This window comes from Ips typographus, linkage group LG2 (assembly GCF_016097725.1).
Source record: "Ips typographus isolate SLU linkage group LG2, UJ_Ityp_2.0, whole genome shotgun sequence".
NCBI classification, from domain to species: Eukaryota; Metazoa; Arthropoda; class Insecta; order Coleoptera; family Curculionidae; genus Ips; species Ips typographus.
In genome coordinates, this window is record NC_138423.1 from 2,530,913 (window position 1) to 2,549,999 (window position 19,087).

At 34.2% G+C, this 19,087-nt stretch overlaps 1 protein-coding gene across 2 annotated transcripts in view; it reads left to right on the plus strand.

Moving 5' to 3' along the window:
* Nucleotides 1–19,087, plus strand: part of LOC145725449 (nephrin-like) — a 378,014-nt gene that overhangs the window by 80,797 nt on the left and 278,130 nt on the right. For both annotated transcript variants that reach the window (XR_014177277.1, XM_081974215.1), the window contains exon 2: nucleotides 12,428–12,918. Coding sequence is in view for 1 of the 2 variants with exons in the window: in XM_081974215.1 (XP_081830341.1) it covers nucleotides 12,519–12,918 (400 nt within the window). In the remaining variant the exon portion in view is untranslated. The remainder of the gene's footprint in view (nucleotides 1–12,427; nucleotides 12,919–19,087) is intronic.

Sequence of the window (19,087 nt, forward strand, 5' to 3'; positions counted from 1 at the left end):
TCCAGATCTGAAACCAAATTGATTGGAACTTATATTTTGTTCACATTTATTTTATATTCTGTTGTGTAGTAGTTTACTTAACGGGGAAACACCTGATATGGTATATTTTAATATTTCAGATCCAGTGGCGCTGTTCCCCCCGGTTTGCCAAACAACAAGGATTTTGAACCTATTTTTTTGCTGTTGTGCTTTGTTAATTTCACTCCAAACAAAGTTTAAAAGTTTAATTTCTAACTAATTTCGAATCTGCATTTTACCATTCTTAATCTAAACTCAATATTTATGTAATTAGTCAGCTTTTTAAGTATAAACACTAACAATGCTGATATTCACTTTTTAATGGTGCTGTTCCTCACATTTTGAACGTATACATTACCAAACACGCACATTATAAATCTTAATTATCCCGGTTCCGGGTTTGAAGTAATTTCTAGCGAGCTCATGAATTCTAATAAACACCCGTTGAAATATCTAACCACTGAGCCTCCGAACCAGTAACAAAACACACGGGACAGTAAACAAGAGAATGTAAAAGTGACCGTCCTCTCGTGTAACAAAACTTTTCGTACGCGTTTGTCATTGGTGGAATTAATGATGGTCAGGTCGTGAATTGTGTTGAATTGTCCATTAAATTAAGATAAATCATTTAGATGTCGGGGTCTTGTAACACCTACTCTCGTTACTGGCCGTGATTCGATCATTGAAAATTTGAGCTATTCGCACTCGGTTCGTTTTGTCACTTTGTATAGCAGGTATGAATATGGAAATGGGAATTTATGTTTATTATGATGAACAACAGCAAGGCAATTTTTTGCAATGTACAGTAAAATTTCCGAGACGTCAGAGATGGTATAAAATTTTAACGAAAAGTCAGCATAACACGAGCAAACTAGTTCTATACAGGGTGGTCCAGTTTTAAATGTCAATAATTCACCAATCCATAGCCAATTAAAAAATAAGTTGACATGCATTATGTCATTTTCCTAAAAAATGCTTTCTAAGTAAAATACATTTCTTCAAATTTCTGTTTAAAAAATCGTTTTTTTGTCATAACTGTCAAACCGTTGGAGAAATTTTGATCAAATTTGGAACAAGCACTTATGAAATTACTACTCATTATGAATGACGTTTGCCAAAATTCTCCAGTACCGTAGATACAGGAAGATGGTTTTAATGTTTTTGCCTTATCTTCTACGTCTCTCATTTTTCAAAAATTACAGTTTTTTCAAATTTCCCTGTTCACGATGAAAAAAAAATTATCTCTTATAAAATTCTGATTTAAAACTTCGTTTACGAGATAATTCAGTTATTACGTTCAAAGACCGAAAACGGAAAATTCACTAAAGTAAGTTAAAAAAATTTCATTGTAGCCAGTTTTCATAGTTTCCAGACAAACTGAAAGATTTTAGTTCTGAAAATTGACTTAGAAAAAATAAAAATTGATTTCAGAAGCTTAAAAATTGTGTTTGTGACCAGTTTTCATGCAAATCGAGAGACTTTAATATTGAAAATTGATTTGTAGACATAAAAAACTACTTTTTCTAGAATTTTTGACTACAAATTCATACATTTAAACCTTAAAAATTGACTTAAACACCAAAAAGTGACTACTATAAACTAATGAAAAGTAACATCAGAAGCTTAAAATTTGCATTTGAAGTAAGTTTTCATAATTTTGAGACAAATTTCAATATTTTAGTCTTGAAAATAGTCTTAGATAGAGAACACTGAAATTAGATTCATGAAAATTGTCTCGAAAACTAACTTTTCTTGCTTTTTACTTTGCTTTTCATTTTCTCAGGATGCTGCTGCAAAACTGCTTTCAGCTTGGAAAATCGAGTTTCAAGACTATCTTCACCAAGTTATTGACACAGCAAACTTAAAAAACAATTTTCACCTTCTTCATAGACTTAAAATGGCATTCCAAGCTTTGTCACTATTAATCGACTTCTAGACACCTCAGTGCTAAAAATTCGAGCTAAAAATTATTTCTTAAAAATCTAGATTGTTTTACGACCTATCTTTACGAATTTTTTGACTTATCAGGCCTAAAAGCCAGTTTGTACACTGTCCATAGTCTTGAAAATGTTATTTCAAGCTTCTTCACTATTAAATTGACTTCTAAACTCATAGGTGCAATAAATTGTAGCATTTTTAAGAAATTCAGAATGTTTTTAATGCTTTTTCCAAAAGTCAAGTTCCTTCAAGTCAAAAAGTCAAGTAATAAAAGTAAAAAAATTTGGTACCAAAGGCTACGATATTAGCCTTAAGAACTAATTACTTCTAGACTTGTTCCGGTCCAGAAAATTGAGTTGTACACCAATTAAAGTCCTGAAAATAGACTTTTGGACGCGCAATTAGCAATAAATACCATAGAAAGACATATATTCGACAGTCATTCTCACATTTTTCTGAATTTTCAAGCAACCAAACAGCAGATATCAAAATCCTGTTCTTGTTTTAGCCGTTTTCTGTCCTTTGGATATAAGCCTCTTTCAAATGTGACCATTTGTTTCGGTTTTGCTCACCTCAATACGAATCTAAGCCTACGATCTTCTTTATCTCGTCGTACCATCTTTGCTGGGGTCTTCCAACACTTCCTCTCTCTTTCCAAGGGTTCCATCTGATTATATACCCCCTCCAGTTTTCTGTATATCTGGCCACGTGTTCTGCCCATTCCCATTTTTTTGGGGAACCAATTATTTTCATTAGGTCGCAAACTTTGGTTTTTTTCCTTATCCATGTATTTGTTTTGTGGTCTCGAAGGAAAATTTCTTAAATTCGTCTTTACATGGCCATATGATGTACTTTCTGTACTTTCGCAACCATACGTGACAACAGGCAGTATACACTCGTTATAGACTTTTCCTTTTAAAGTCATTGGAATATTCATGATGAAGATTTTCTTTAATTTGCCGTATTCCGTCCATCCCAGTCTTCTATCAATCTTCATTTCTGGATTTTGTTTGCCCGGTGTTATAGCTTGGCCAAGATATATGTATGTTTCTGTCCTTTTTATTGTGCTGTCATGGGGTCATCTGGTGGATTTGTAATAAACTGGGTTTTTGAGTAGTTCATGTGTAATCCTACTTTTGCACCCTTGCAGTTCTTCCAACATATCAATCAATTCCTTCCTGTTTATCTTTTGCAAATAGAACAATATCGTCGGCAAATCTTTTATGATTATGTAAGAGTTCACATACATGTCCACCACGTAGGTTTTAAAATAATAAGTTCTGTTTGATGCAAACAGGTAGGTTTATGGAACAATATTATAACTAATTTTTAGCAGTAGCTCTCTATATTATTCTATATATCTCTATGTCTATATAACGTTCTTCGACGTCTTCCGATCTCCAGTCGCCATCGGTCCCTGTTCATCCACAGGTCTTCTTCCAATTCTCTTTCTAGAATTTGGGTAATGATGCCCTCTTCCCAGCTTTTTCTGGGTCGCCCTCTTTTTCTTCTCCCCTGTGGTGTCCATTTAAGGATTTGATTGGGTAGCCTTTCTTCTCCCATCCTCTGGACGTATCCATACCATTTGAGTTGCGTACCAGGCGGTCCATTTCCGTTGTTGCTTTTCTTTTTCTTATGTCTCCTTCAGTGGCCTCCTCTATGACACTTTTGCATTTACGCCAGTATTCGTCTGCATCTTCAATGGATATTTTCCTGCAGCTTCTCTTCTAGAGCTTGTTTAAATTTTCTAGCAGTGATCGGATTTACCTAATTTTGTATAATTAATATTATCTGAACAAACTAAAATACAAAATAAATTTACTGTTAAATTCCAACTTAACTTAAACTAACATTATATTAAGCGGTTTCTTCCTCACAGGGCCATGAAAATTGCCCTGAATATTCACTTGAAAATCTACCTAAGTTAGTTACTAAATACATCAGATCAGATCATAAACACATCTGAAAGTGTTTTACAACATTTTTCAGTTCAATTACTATACAAATTGCCCAATAGAAATGACGATCGCTGATTAATTCAAAAGAATGACTGAATACCGTTGCTTCGTCTCTGTCACTTTACGATTGACTTTTCCACTCTGTCATTTTGAAAGTGCCTTTTCATTAATCAGTTTTCAGGTTTCGGGCCCTTTAAAAGCCACCTGTTCGGTTTGGTTTAAAATTACGGAAGTTTTGCTTTAAAACGCTTGATTAAGTTCCAAGAAAATGAGTTTTGACAAAAAGTGTTTTTCTACGAATGTTTTAAATACAATGCTTATTATTCAATAGTTTTGAATAGGTAATTATACCCATTACCTACTCGTGAGTAATGAGTCATTACGGTTATTATCCACACGGGTTCAAAACTGGAGTGATATAACAGTGTAATAGAAACAAAATTTAATTTTGAATGTAACGTTTGCTTCTTCATTTGACAAATTCAAAATATGTACTGTAATAGCTGACATTACAAGCTTGTTTTTGGTAGCTGAATTAATTATTGTACAGAGTGTTTTAAAGTGTAAATAAATGTATTTCTTGTTGAGTTAAATTGACTTTGTGTAAACCCACAGGAAAACCGTAACAGTACGTTCTAAGTAGCAAGACCTATGTGAAATACAGCAAAAGAAGGAATGCAAATAAATAACTAAAATTCCAATTTGAAAGTTAACTGCATGACGTCACTGACTGACGATTTATCGCTGGGGGTTGGTTAACACCCTCAAGAGGATTTAAGGATATTTTTGGGAAATATTGGTCGATCAGGGTGCATGTAATTGGGCGAGGGGAAAGTCACCCCACGAATCAGCAATGATTAAAAACAAGAAATCCAATTTCTTTAGGGTTCAGTTGTTTGAGGATGCTTTAGTGTTGTAGTATACTAAGAAATGCATTATTGATCGTTGGTGCTGGTTCTCTCCTGAAGGGAGTACAAAAGTGTTGTGTAGTGTTTTGGGAGGATACAGTTTTTAGATAAATAAGGTATCAGTTTTAGTGTTTTTTTATACAAAATGTCCCAAATATGTCCTTGATAGTTGACAGCAAAAAGTAATACAATTTGAATTTAGTTGCGTTGTGTATCCAATTTTAGGCAGTTTTATGAAAATTTTAAGTGAATTCTGGAGTAAAATCAGTAATTTGACGGTTAATAATAGGTCCGTAATCCTGAATTTGTAGTCCAAACTTCAAAGCTATAGCTTTACAGTGTATGTAAAGCAAACTTATGCAATTTAACCCACTGTAACTCCTTTAAGTAATGTTTTATGCTTTTTCCAAAAACGGAGCTGTACTTTGCACTAAATTCAGTAATTTTGCTCTTAGTTCTAGTCCGTAACACTAAAATTTATAGTTCAAATTTCAAAACTAGGTTTATTTTTAAACTAGGTCAAATACTGTAATTTAGAGCAAATTTACCAAGTTGGCTGTAAATAGCAGGTAGGTAACCCTAAAATTTGTTTTTTAAATTTAAAAATTATGTTTACAGTGTTTGCAAAGGCAAATCACACAGTATAATCCACTAATTCTTTTAAGAAATATTTTATGATTTTTTTTTGAACAGTCACTTTTTCTAAAAAGCAATTAATTTAATTATTAATCTGCTCATTATAACAACAGTACATATAAATTTTATTTGCCTCATTTTTAGGTAATATCAAATGTATTACTTACCTAAAAACGTTTTTTTAAATTTTTCATACACAATCTTTCATTTAATCGTGAATAACTATCTTATATGACCCATAATGTATGAACTTTTATATGTGGATAGATATCTAATCAAATGGGCTTTCCAACGATATGGCAACACTGGTTGTTTTCAAATTTGATGAATTTATTTTCCACTTTTTTTTAGTAGTGTATGTTTATTTTATTATTTGGTCCACACTATATGAACTTTTGTACGTCAGTAGATTGGTAGGTTAAAACTTTTGGCCGCTAGAGGGCTTCAAACTTAACCAATTTTTCTCTCAACCTTAAGAATATAAGCAACTGAAAACAGTTTTCAAACTTCTGGTGACACCCCACCCCACCACTTCTGCAAAAAACCGTTTGAGAACTTCTTGTAATGCTTTCAAAACTCAGAAGACAGTTTGAAAGACGTTGATAGCATTTTGGTGTTTCTGAGCTGCAATAAACTGTTTGAAAGCTTCTAGTGACTTTTTTAAGGATCAGAAGACCGATATGCAAGTTGTTTGATTTTAGTTGACCATCTGACTTGGATGTTAAGTTCTTCGAGTATAAATACGTTGGATCTATTGGCTGTCTAGGGCATCCTCAGTAGTCTTCTCCAGACCCACATCTCTCAGGATACCTGAGAGATTTAATCTGGCAAAACATATAATCACCAGGACTAAGGTCAGAATATAGAAAAATTGCGTAAGACTAGTCATGACATACGCTGTAGAAACTAGAGCGGAGAACACAACAACTAAACGACTTTTAAGAACAACAGAAATGCGAACTCTACGATCAATAACAGGACGCTATTTGACCAGAAGAGAAATGAAGAAATAAGGAAAATATGTGAGATCCAAACATGTAGTGAGATGGGGAAGAAACCGAGGAAGAGGATGGAGAGACCACGTGGACAGAATGCTAGATGATCGGCTGGCAAAGATTGCGAAAGAGAAAAAACCAAATACTTCTCAATCTCCTGGATGACCACCTTATAAGATGGTATGAAAGCTGGTTTTCAGCATTCCAACTGATCCTGGCTACTCATTGATGAAAACACAGGACTGAGTCCTATCATCTCGGAAGACAAAGATTCCTGTATAAATTCCAACAAATAGCAGAAACGTTCAAAATGCAAATATCCATAAGAAAACAAAATCACTCACAGTATCTAGAGAACCGAGAAGATTTAAACTATCGTTTTACGATCAGAGTGAACAAGTGATGTCTTTCAAATATCAAGGGGCAAACATTACAAGTAATAGGAACCTAAGGGATGAAGTGAAAGCCCAAACAACAAAGACATCATTAATATCAGGATCTCTCCCTCTCTAGTCGTTAGCTTCATATTTGAAGCGTCGTGATCCTATGTTTGTCTCGTGTTATGTTTTAAGCAGTTTCCCTCCATTCCTCGCTATCTGACGTGCTTCTAATGCTGTCCTGGAAAGATCTTTTGTAAACTGCTTCACTTAGTCCAGCCATCGTTTTGGAGAACGTCCTCTAAGTCGTGTTCCTTGGACCATAAGTTTTTCGAGATTATCATCTTTCTTCTTGCTGACATGTCCAAAATACTTTTAGAATCAGTTGTTTGATTTTAGTTAACAATCTGACTTGGATGTTAAGCTCATACGTTGGTTTTACGGGCTGTCCAGGGAATCCTCAGTAATCTTCTCCAGACCCACATCTCTCAGGATACCTGAGAGATTTAATCTGGGGGAATAAACATATGACCACTAGGAGTAAGCTAAGAATATACAAAAATTGCATAAGACCGGTCATAGCATACGCTGTAGAAACTAAAGCGACAACTAAACTAAAAGAGAATAGAAGAAATAAGGAAAATATGTGAGCTCCAAGATGTAGTGAGATGGGGAAGAAACCGAAAAAGAGAATGGAGAAACCACGTGGATAGAATGCCAGATGATTGGCTAGCAAAGATTGCGAAAGGAAAAAACCAAATACATCTCGACCTCCTGGATGATCACCATTATGGTGATGGTATGAAAGCTGGTCTTCAGCATTCCAACTGCTCCTGGCTAGTCATTGATGGAAACACAGGACTCAGTCTTAACGTAAGAAGAACGAGATGTTTTATATTGTTTTGTTTGCCTTTTCCATGTTTTTTTTAAATTTTAGTGAGCAAACAAAAAAAAAACTCAATGTATTAAAACTAAAGTCTAAAATATTGTTTTCCGTGTTTCATATTCATCGCAATAAATCGGCGTTCCTCCGGTCAGGCAAGGTAATTTTTTGAAATAATAAAGCGAAATCGTCGACTGAAACATATCGAAGGCCCCGGGGGATGAGACCCTAATTTATTTTTCCCTCGCATTTATTTCAGAAACCCGTAGCATGAATTTATTATTTGATGGGTATCGCAGCAGGTAAGCATTCCTGTAATGTTGCCGTAGCATGTATTTTATTGTTTGGCAGGGTATTCGGGAGAATATTTATAGGGGCAATATGGCCCATTCTAAATCTATTTTAACGGCAACTATATGCTATGTTTAGAGTGAGGATTTCCCAAAAATTGTTACCAGCGGGATAGTATGCGTTTGCATTACTGGGGGGGTTATTTATCGGGTGCGGTAAGTACATAAGCATTTACCGCTCGAACAGTAATCCGCTGTCACAACACTTTTTAAATTAGCATTATTAATCACCTCGAGGGCCCTTCGGGTACGACATTAGCAAAGGGTCTCCAGGAAAAAATACGGCCAGGTTGACGTGAGATTAAATGAGGTCTAGCGGCTTCAACAAGGATTCATTAAGCCATCGGGATTTGCCTAATAAATAAGCCGCCTGTGGGATTTTTTTTTTGTAAAACCACTTTACGTGGGGTTTTTAATAGCAGGAAAATTGTCTAAAACTGTGAAAATGCTTTTTCATTTTGGTATGAAAAAATAATCAAGTTTCCCTGGTTTAGAAATAAACTACATTCCAAAATTCGACCAAGTGAAATATGTATATTCAGGGCTGTTTAATTGCAATGAGCTGTTATATGTTATATCTCCTAAACCGTAATTGGTACAAATTTCGTTTAATTAAACAAAAGTGGTCAAATTGAGTGACAAAAAGCAAATTTTCTTGAAAGATTAACCTGGATTTTAAACTGTAAAGTTTAAAATTCACCCACTATCTCCTTTTGTCAGAATAAGTCCAAATGAGATAGAATCTGTTAAACACTCTAACACTAACGCCAAAACTCGTCTAAATTAATATATCGAAACATTTTTTGCAGTTTAGTTGTCTAGTATCTTTATTTTTGTATAACTACCTTTTATGAGTTTTTAAAGCGCTGCACAATGAACGTAAATTTAAGTAAATGACAATTTTGGAGATATCACAGCAAATCTGTTCAAAGAACGTCAACTGAAATAATACTATTTTGTGTAGAAGTGAGAAAATGACAGTTTTAAACAGATTTTGCGAATCCTCATTAAATTTCCTATCCGATAACCTAAAAGCCACTACAATATTTAATACAGTCACGGAGAAACGCTGTGTCAAACTTTGATCTGACAGAAACACAGTTAGAAAGGACAGTCAGGGACAAAATCGCCTGTGAAACCCAATTGGAGTGATAAATTGACAGTTTTAAGCACATTTTTGGAATCCTCATTAAATATCCTATCCAATAACCTAAAAGCCACTACAACATTTAATACAGTCACGGAGAAAAGCGGTGTCAAAGTTTGATCTGACAGAAACACAGTTAGAAAGGACAGTCAGGGACAAAATCGCCTGGAAAACCCACTTGGAGTGATAAATTGACAGTTTTAAGCACATTTTTGGAATCCTCATTAAATTTTCTCTCCGATAATCTAAAAGCCATTACAATATTCATTACAGTCACGGAGAAAAGCGGTGTCAAAGTTTGATCTGATAGAAACACAGTTAGAAAGGACAGTCAGGGACAAAATCGCCTGTGAAACCCACTTGGAGTGATAAATTGACAGTTTCATGTATATTTTTGGAATCCTCATTAATTTTCCTATCCGATAACCTAAAAGCCACTACAATATTTAATACAGTCCCGGAGAAAAGCGGTGTCAAAGTTGGATCTGACAGGAACACAGTTAGAAAGGACAGTCAGGGACAAAATCGCATGGGAAACCCACTTGGAGTGATAAATTGACAGTTTTAAGCACATTTTTGGAATCCTCATTAAATTTCCTATCCAATAACCTAAAAGCCACTACAATATTTAATACAGTCACGGAGAAACGCTGTGTTAAACTTTGATCTGACAGAAAGACAGTTGGAAAAGACAGTCATGGACAAAATCGCCTGTGATACTCACTTGGAGTGATAAATTGACAGTTTTAAGCACATTTCTGGAATCCTCACTAAATTTCCTATCCAATAACCTAAAAGCCACTACAATATTCGTTACAGTCACGGAGAAAAGCGGTGTCAAAGTTTGACCTGACAAAAACACAGTTGGGAAGGACATTCAGGGACAAAATCGCCTGTGAAACCCACTTGGAGTGATAAATTGACAGTACTAAGTACATTTTTGGACTCCATATTAAATTTCCTATTCAATAACCTAACAACCACTACAATATTTAGTACAGTCACGGAGAAAAGCGGTGTTAAAGTTTGATCTGACAGAAACACAGTTAGAAAGGACAGTCAGTGACAAAATCGCCTGTGAAACCCATTTGGAGTGATAAATTAACAGTTTTAAGCACATTTTTGGAATCCTCATTAAATTTCTTATCCAATAACCTAAAAGCCACTACAATATTCGTTACAGTCACGGAGAAAAGCGGTGTCAAAGTTTGACCTGACAAAAACACAGTTGGGAAGGTCATTCAGGGACAAAATCGCCTGTGAAACCCACTTGGAGTGATAAATTGACAGTACCAAGTACATTTTTGGACTCCTTATTAAATTTCCTATTCAATAACCTAACAACCACTACAATATTTAATACAGTCACGGAGAAAAGCGGTGTTAAAGTTTGATCTGACAGAAACACAGTTAAAAAGGACAGTCAGTGACAAAATCGCCTGTGAAACCCACTTGGAGTGATAAATTAACAGTTTTAAGCACATTTTTGGAATCCTCATTAAATTTCCTATCCAATAACCGTAAAGCCACCACAATATTCGTTACCGTCACGGAGAAAAGCGGTGTCAAAGTTTGACCTGACAAAAATACAGTTGGAAAGGATAGTCAGGGACAAAATCGCCTGTGAAACCCACTTGGAGTAATAAATTGACAGTTTTAAGCATATTTCTGAAATTCCTATTAAATTTTCTATCCGATAATCTAAAAGCCACTACAATATTTAATACAGTCACGGAGAAACGCGGTGTCAAAGTTTGATCTGACAAAAACACAGTTGGGACGGACAGTCAGGGACAAAATCGCCTGTGAAACCCACTTGGAGTAATAAATTGACAGTTTTAAGCAGATTTCTGGAATTCCCATTAAATTTTCTATCCGATAATCTAAAAGCCACTATAATATTTAATACAGTCACGGAGAAACGCTGTGTCAAACTTTGATCTGACAGAAACACAGTTAGTAAGGACAGTCAGGGACAAAATCGCCTGTGATACTCACTTGGAGTGATAAATTGACAGTTTGAAGCACATTTTTGGAATCCTCATTAAATTTCCTATCCGATAACCTAAAACCCACTACAAATATTAATTACAGTCCCGGAGAAAAGCGGTGTCAAAGTTTGACCTGACAGAAACACAGTTAGAAAGGACAGTCAGGGACAAAATCGCCTGTAAAACCCACTTGGAGTGATAAATTGACAGTTTTAAGCACATTTTTGGACTCCTTATTAAACTATCCAATAACTGGAAAAAACACTACAAAATTCCGTACAGTGAGAGAAAAAAGCGGTGTCAAAATTTGAACTGCCAAAAACATAGTATTTGTAATTTACCAGTAACTTACTGGTAATTTACCGGTCAATTTTCCTAGTAAAGTAAAATATTTACTTTAACGGTAATTTACTCATCACTAACTGCAACAGTAAGTTATTTACTACTAAAACTTAAGTAATTTATTACATTTGAAGCAGACTGGAGAAATTGTTTAATTTGCATTTAGAAAATGAACATAATAGGAACACCAAAACTTAATAAAGTTTTCGAATTATCTTTAAGACATAAAATATAGTAAAAGTTTCATTTTAGTATCTGGTTTATAGATTAAGCTTACCAAACCAATATCTACTAAAATAGACATTGAGTATAATGGAGTTGTACTTTGAGCTAAATTTATTGACTGAACATGACAGTAATAGCACTGTTAAAGTGTCTCTAATTGTGTATCTGGACATTAAGTAAACTAGAGCAGTTCCACTTCAAACCTAATTAATCTAGGATGTAAAGAGCATGCGTTTTCATGAATTACTTTGAATACTAGTAACGGAAACTGAAGCGATTACATCTGACTGAAGCAAGTTAATTAGTTCTGCACTTGCCTTTGGTCGATAAGTCGGTTTAACCAGTATTATTCCCTGTTCTTTCACTTTGATCTGGAAACTAAAGCCAATTTCCATTAATTTGTGTGCCTTAATCCACACGGTTTAGTTAAACAAACTCGCACAAACATTTGAATGGATGTGTCTGTTATTTATTCAGCTCCAGAATACATAGTGTCTAGTCTCATATTTTTTTTTGGTTAACATTGAATTCGAAAATGCCCTGAAAAGTAAAATATTTTATTTTCTAAAGATTATTCCTATTACCTATATTTTTAACATTAGTGTTTGATGATTTTTTGTTTCCAAACTTTACTACATATTTATTTTTCTGGTTTTCAGATAAATATCCAGTTAGAGCACTACCAATAACTGATCATTTTGCACCATCCAACATTAACCAATCGGAGTCGGTTCTCTCCGGTCATGTAGCATGAAGATGTCCAGTGCCGGGTTTCTGGTTATAGTCTTAGTTCTTCTTGTGACTTGTTCGGTAGCGGAACTTGCCACCGAATTCGTGGAGGCGAGCGAGGGTAGTGCCGCCACCCTTCCGTGTGGGTTGTCGGTCGCCGATTTACGCGACAAAATCAGCAACATTTTGTGGTATCGCGGTGTCGAGGAATCGCCAATTTTCCGGTACGAGACTCGCGGAACTTATCCGCAACGATCGTCCGATCCGAGCTTGAAAGAGCGTTACGATTTGCGCGTGACGGACAAACAAGCTTTGTTGAAGATTTTCCCAGTTAAAAACTCGGACGAAGGTGTTTTCTTGTGTAAGGTGGACTTTCTGCAATCACCGACGAAGATTACTCATGTCAACCTCACAGTTGTAGGTAAGTCACCAATTTGTTAATGCTCATCTTCCTGATAAAAGAAGTCTTGTGACCAATTGTGTCAACCAACTCATCTGATGGTATTCCATTAACGCAATGGATCTTGCAAAACAATTGTTACGTATGGGTGCAGATTAGTGTTAACTGAACTAAAAATATCATCATAATGTCATTTTCTTCAAATTATTTTTTTAATTCTGATCATAAGGCTGCTTTATAGTTAAGATTTAACTAAATTTGTTGTAAATACAGCAGTAACAAGCTTCTAGACTATTCTAAAAGTAGTTGGAAGCTTCTAGACACTGTTGAAAGCTTTTGAAGTTTCCACAGTGTTTTGGAAGCTTCAGAAGCAGTCTTCTCTGCTCTTCAAGTCATCTTTTTAGACTACTTCGGAGCATTTAGAAGGTTTTAGGACAGTTTAAAGAGCATATTGAAGGTTCTGTATTGCTTTAGAGGCATTTAGGCGGATCCAGAAGTTGTTGGAATCTTTTAAACTGATCTAGAATCATATGCACGATTTTAGACTGTTATGAAAGCTTCGAGACTAGTTGAAGAACATTTAGAAGCTTTCAATCTGTTCTAAAGGGTTTTGAAAGCTTTTAAACTGCTCTAGAATCATACGGAGCCTTTTAGACTGTTTTGAAATCTTTTAAAAACTAGTTGAAGAGTATTTGGAAGGTTTCTGGACAGTTGAAAGAACATATTGAAGGTTATGGACTGCTTTAGATGCTGTTGGAAATCTTAGTCGGTTCTAGAAATCACTAGAAGCTTTTAGAATGCTCTAAAATCATACTGAAGCTTTGAGCTTGTTTTTAAATCTTTTCAAAGCTTCTAGACTAGTTGAGGAACAATTGAAAGCTTTCAGACTATTTCAGAGACTTTTGGAAGCTTCCATGCTGCTTCAGGAGCATTTGGAAGCTTCTAGACACTGTATTGAAAGCTTTTGGAGTTTCTATAGTATTTTGGAAACTTTCGAAATTTGTATAGACTACTTCAAGAGCATCTGGAAGGTTTTTAGTCGGTTTAAAGAGCATATTAAAGGTTCTGGACTGCTTTAGAGGCAATTGAAAGTCTTAGTCGGTTCTAGAAATTATTGAAAGCTTTTGAACTACTCTAGAATCATACGGAAGCTTTAAAACTGTTTTGAAATCTTTTCAAAGCTTCTAGACTAGTTGAAGAGCATTTCGGAAGCTTTCAAACTGTTCCAGAGGCTTTTGGAAGCTTTTATACTACTTCAGGAGCGTTTGGAAGGTATTTGGACAGTTTAAAGAGCATATTAAAGGTTCTGGACTTCTTTAGAAATTTTAGACAGTTCTAGAAAGTATTAAAAGCTTTTAAACTGCTCTAGAATCATGCAGACAGTTTCGAAATCTTTTGAAAACTTTTAGACTAGTTGAAGAGCATTGGGAAGCTTCTAGACACTGTTTTGAAATCTTTTGAAGTTTCCATAGTATTTTGGAAGCATTTGAAATGTTTTTGCTGTTTTAGAAGCAATTGAATATCTTAGTTGGTTCTAGAAGTTATTGAAAGCTTTTAAACTGCCATAGAATCATACGGAAGCTTTTAGACAGTTTTGAAATCGTTTCAAAGCTTCTAGACTAGTTGAAGAGCATTTGGAAGCTTTCAAACTGTTCCAGAGGCTTTTGGAAACTTCTATGCTGGTTTAGGAGCATTTGGAAGCGTCTAGACATTGTTTTGAAAACTTCTGGAGTTTCTATAGTGTTTTGGAAGGTTTTTGGACAGTTTAAGGAGCATATTAAAGGTTCTGGACTTCTTTAAAAGCAATTAGAAATTTTAGACAGTTCTAGAAATTATTGAAAGCTTTTAAACTGATCTAGAATCATGCGGACTGATTTGAAATCTTTTGAAAACTTCTAGATTGGTTGAAGAGCATTTGGAAGCTTCTAGACACTGTTTTGAAGGTTTTGGAGTTTGGAAAGAGGAGAGTGTTTTGGAAGCTTTCGAAGTATTTTTATTAGACTACTTCAGAAGCATTTTAAATGTTTTTGTTGTTTTAGAGGCAATTGGAAATCTTAGTTGGTTCTAGAAATTATTGAAAGATTTTAAACTGCTCTATAATCATGCGGAAGCTTTTAGACAGTTTTGAAATCGTTTGAAAGCTTCTAGACATTGTTTTGAAAGCTTTTGGAGTTTCTATAGTCTTTTGGAAGCTTTTGAATTTTTTTTAGACTACTTCAGAAGCATTTTAAATGTTTTTGCTGTTTTAGAGGCAATTGGAAATCTTAGTTGGTTCTATAGAAGTTATTGAAAGCTTTTAAACTGCTCTAGAATCATAAGGAAGCTTTTAGACAGTTTTGAAATATTTTGAAAGCTTCTCGACTAGTTAATGAGCATTTGAAAGCTTCTAGACATTGTTTTGAAAGCTTTTGGAGTTTCTATAGTCTTTTGGAAGCTTTTGAATTTTTTTTAGACTACTTCAGAGGCATTTTAAATGTTTTTGCTGTTTTAGAGGCAATTGGAAATCTTAGTTGATTCTAGAAATTATTGAAAAATTTTAAACTACTCTATAATCATGTTTGTTTGGAAGCTTTTGAATTTTTTTTAGACTATTTCAGAAGCATTTGAAATGCTTTTGCTGTTTTAGAGGCAATTGGAAATCTTAGTTGGGTCTATAGAAGTTATTGAAAGCTTTTAAACTGCTCTAGAATCATAGGGAAGCTTTTAGACAGTTTTGAAAGCTTCTAGACAGTGTTTTGAAAAGTTTAGAAGTTTCTATAGTATTTTGAAATCTAAGAAGCTTTTAGACTATTCCAAAAGCTGTTGACAACTTATATGCTGTTGCAGGATCATTTGGAAGCTTCTAGATACTGTTTTGGAAGCTTCTGTGGCTTCTATTGTGTTTTTTAAGCTTCTGATTTTTTTTTCGACTACTTGTGGGGCATTTGGAAAGTTTTTAAAGAGTATATTGAAGGTTCTGGGCTGCTTTAGTGGTATTTGGAAACTTAGACGGTTCTATAAGTTGTTGAAAGATTTTAAACTGCACTAGAAGCATACGGAAACTTTCAGATTGTTTCCAAACCATTTAAGAGCATTTGGAAGCTTTTAGACTGTTCTACAATCTTTTGAAAGCTTCTAGGCTGTTTCAGCCACATTTGAAAGCATTTTGAACTTGTTAATATCAAAGAAACCAAACAGTTGTTCTCAATGATATTTACGCCAAATTGTCACCTTTTTTATCTAAAATTTGTCACAGAGTACTCTTGATCATATGCTTACAGGATACCCTATATAATAGTAGGCAAAGGACTATTTCAAAAAAACTAATGCAACGAAGAAAATATCAAACATCAAGCGGTTGTTTCGAAACGTTGTCAAATGTATCTCTTAAGCTATACTAGTCTAGTGTTATAGCAAAATTATTACGGAAATAACTATTATAAATTTAATCAGAAATGTCCAAATTTCTATACAGGGTGGTCCAGTTTTAAGTGTCAATAATTCACCATTTGATAGCTAATCAAAAAATAAGTTGACTTGCATTATGTCATTTTTCTGAAAAACGTTTCCCAAGGAAGATACAGTCCTCCAAATTTTAATTTAAAAAATGGTTTTATAGTTTAAAACTGAACATCCAAGACTTGTGAAAGTCCAAATTTGTACTGAATAGTCTAAAAACTTTTTTACTACTAGGAATGGTCTTATGATTCGCTTTTTCAGACTGCCATCCTGGTTGAGTGTCTGAAACTGGCATTCAAGAACTAAAAAAAGTCCGGAAATCAAGACAAAGATTGTATTGTGCATGAAACTCATTTTTTACTACTAAAAATAGTATAAAAGTTGACTTTTAATGCTAGAACGAACCTTACTAGGACAAAAGAGAGTCCAAAAGTATATTTTCAAGACTTTAATTAGTGTACAACTCAATTTTCTGGACTGGACAACAAGTCTAGAAGTAAATTAAATTTTCGGACATTTTATTTCTAAAAATTAGTTCTCAAGACTATTATTGTAGCATTTGATACCAACATTTTTTACTTTTATTACTGAAGAAACTTGACTTTTGGAAATAGTCTTAAACTCGATTTTTAAGTCTTAAAAAGCACTAAAAACAGTCTGAATTTCTTAGAGGTACTACAATTTATTGCACCTATGAGTGTAGAAGTCAATTTAATAGTTAAGAAGCTTGAAATAAGAATTTCAAGATTATGGTCAGTGGACAAACTGGCTTTTAGGCCTGATAAGTCAAAAACTTTGTAGTAGTCCTGAAACTCGATTTGAGGTACTGAAAACAGCCTTAAAACACTAAAAACAGTCTAGTTTTTTAAGAAATACCCGAATTTTTAGCACTGAGGTGTCTAGAAGTCGATATAATAGTGACAAAGCTTGGGATGCCATTTTAAGTCTATGAAGAATGTAAAAATTGTTTGTTAAGTTAGCTATGTCAATAACTTGGTGAAGATAGTCTTGAAACTCGATTTTCCAAGCTGAAAGCAGTTTTGAAGCACTAAAAATAGTCCAGAATTCGAAGAAAATTAAAAGCAAAGTAAAAAGCACGAAAAGTTCGTTTTCAAGACAATTTTCATGAATCTAATGTTAATGTCCTGCATCTAAGTCTATTTTCAAGACTAAAATATTGAAATTTGTCTTCAAATTATGAAAACTTACTTCAAATGCAAATTTTAAGCTTTTGATGTCACTTTTCATTAGTTCAGTTACATTTTGGGGTTCAAGTCAATTTTTAAGATTTAAATGTATGAATTTGTAGTAACAAATTCTTGAAAAAGTAGTTTTTATGTCTACGTCAATTTTTAGTATTAAAGTCTCTCGATTTGCATGAAAACTGGTTACAAACACAATTTTTAAGCTTCTGAAATGTTTATCTTTTCTAATTCAATTTTCAAAACTAAAGTCTTTTAGTTTGTCTGGAAATTATGAAAACTGGCTACAATAATATTTTTTAAACTTCTTAAGTGAATTTTCCGTTTCCAATTTTTAAGTTGGGTTGGGTTAGTTTTGGGTTAGGGACCGTAATAACGTGTAATAAAGTGCTTGTTCCAAATTTGATTAATATTGCTCCAACGGTCTGACAGTTATGACAAAAACTGATTTTTTAAACAGAAATTTGAAAGATTGTATTTTCCTTAGGAAGCACTTTTCAGGAAAATGACATAATGAATGTCAACTTATTTTTTAATTGGCTATGGATTGGTGAATTATTGACATTTAAAACTGGACCACCCTGTATAATTGGTATGCTTTTGTTTGTAAGAAACCTTCAATAGAATTGCCCAATGTCCCACTGTGCGCCACAAATATTTGGTTATAGATTTTGTTGTCAAATTACCCTGATTACTCCCACTTTTTTCCTCCGAATAAACAAACCTTTTAAAACGTTTAATCATGCTAAAATTTTAAAACTGCCACTAAATCGTAAAGCAAAGTCAAAACGACCCCCTGTTATCCGTAAATCCGTTCCAAAGAGCCCTTTTTCATCGAAAAAATGGGCAATTTCCTCTGAAATCTTTGGTGCGGAAACATCTAAACAGCGACATGAGAGACGTTAAAATGAATTAAAGTCCGAGAACAAAACAGATAGCACACCACATCACGTTCTCGTAAAAGCAGATAAACAAAAAATTCTACTTTTTACTGACGGAGTTTATTCTGTATCCAGCATGTAAAATTTTGTATGTTTAATTAATTAAACATGAAAGTAACTAACCAGTTTTGAAGTTGAATAAATATTTTACAGCATTCAAAATCTTCCATAATTATGCACGCAAACTTACAGCTTAATTAAGTCTTAGCAGGTAGGTACCTGAATATGTAAATTTTCTGGTTTAAGCTTGCGGAAGATCAGCTTGGAAGTTTGTTTATATCTATGAATATACAGTTCAGAACAGCTTTAAGCTTTTAGAACGTATGTATTAGAAATATAGTTTGTTGTAGTAACTACTAAACTTACACTAACTGTAAGTGACCCCGAAATTTCTGTTAACCTAAGGAAACAAAGCCCGGTTCCGTAGAGCTATAACAAGGAAATATCTAGCGGAGGTAATGATTGTGGTCCCAAGTATACGAATTTAGTTTCCTGACCACAGAGATCCAGTGAAATCCTTGAACACCAAACGGATTTATGTTCATTAACCGTGTGTGGCTTGTTAGTCAACCCTAATGTCGCGAAAACTTTACCGAATTGCCAAGTTGG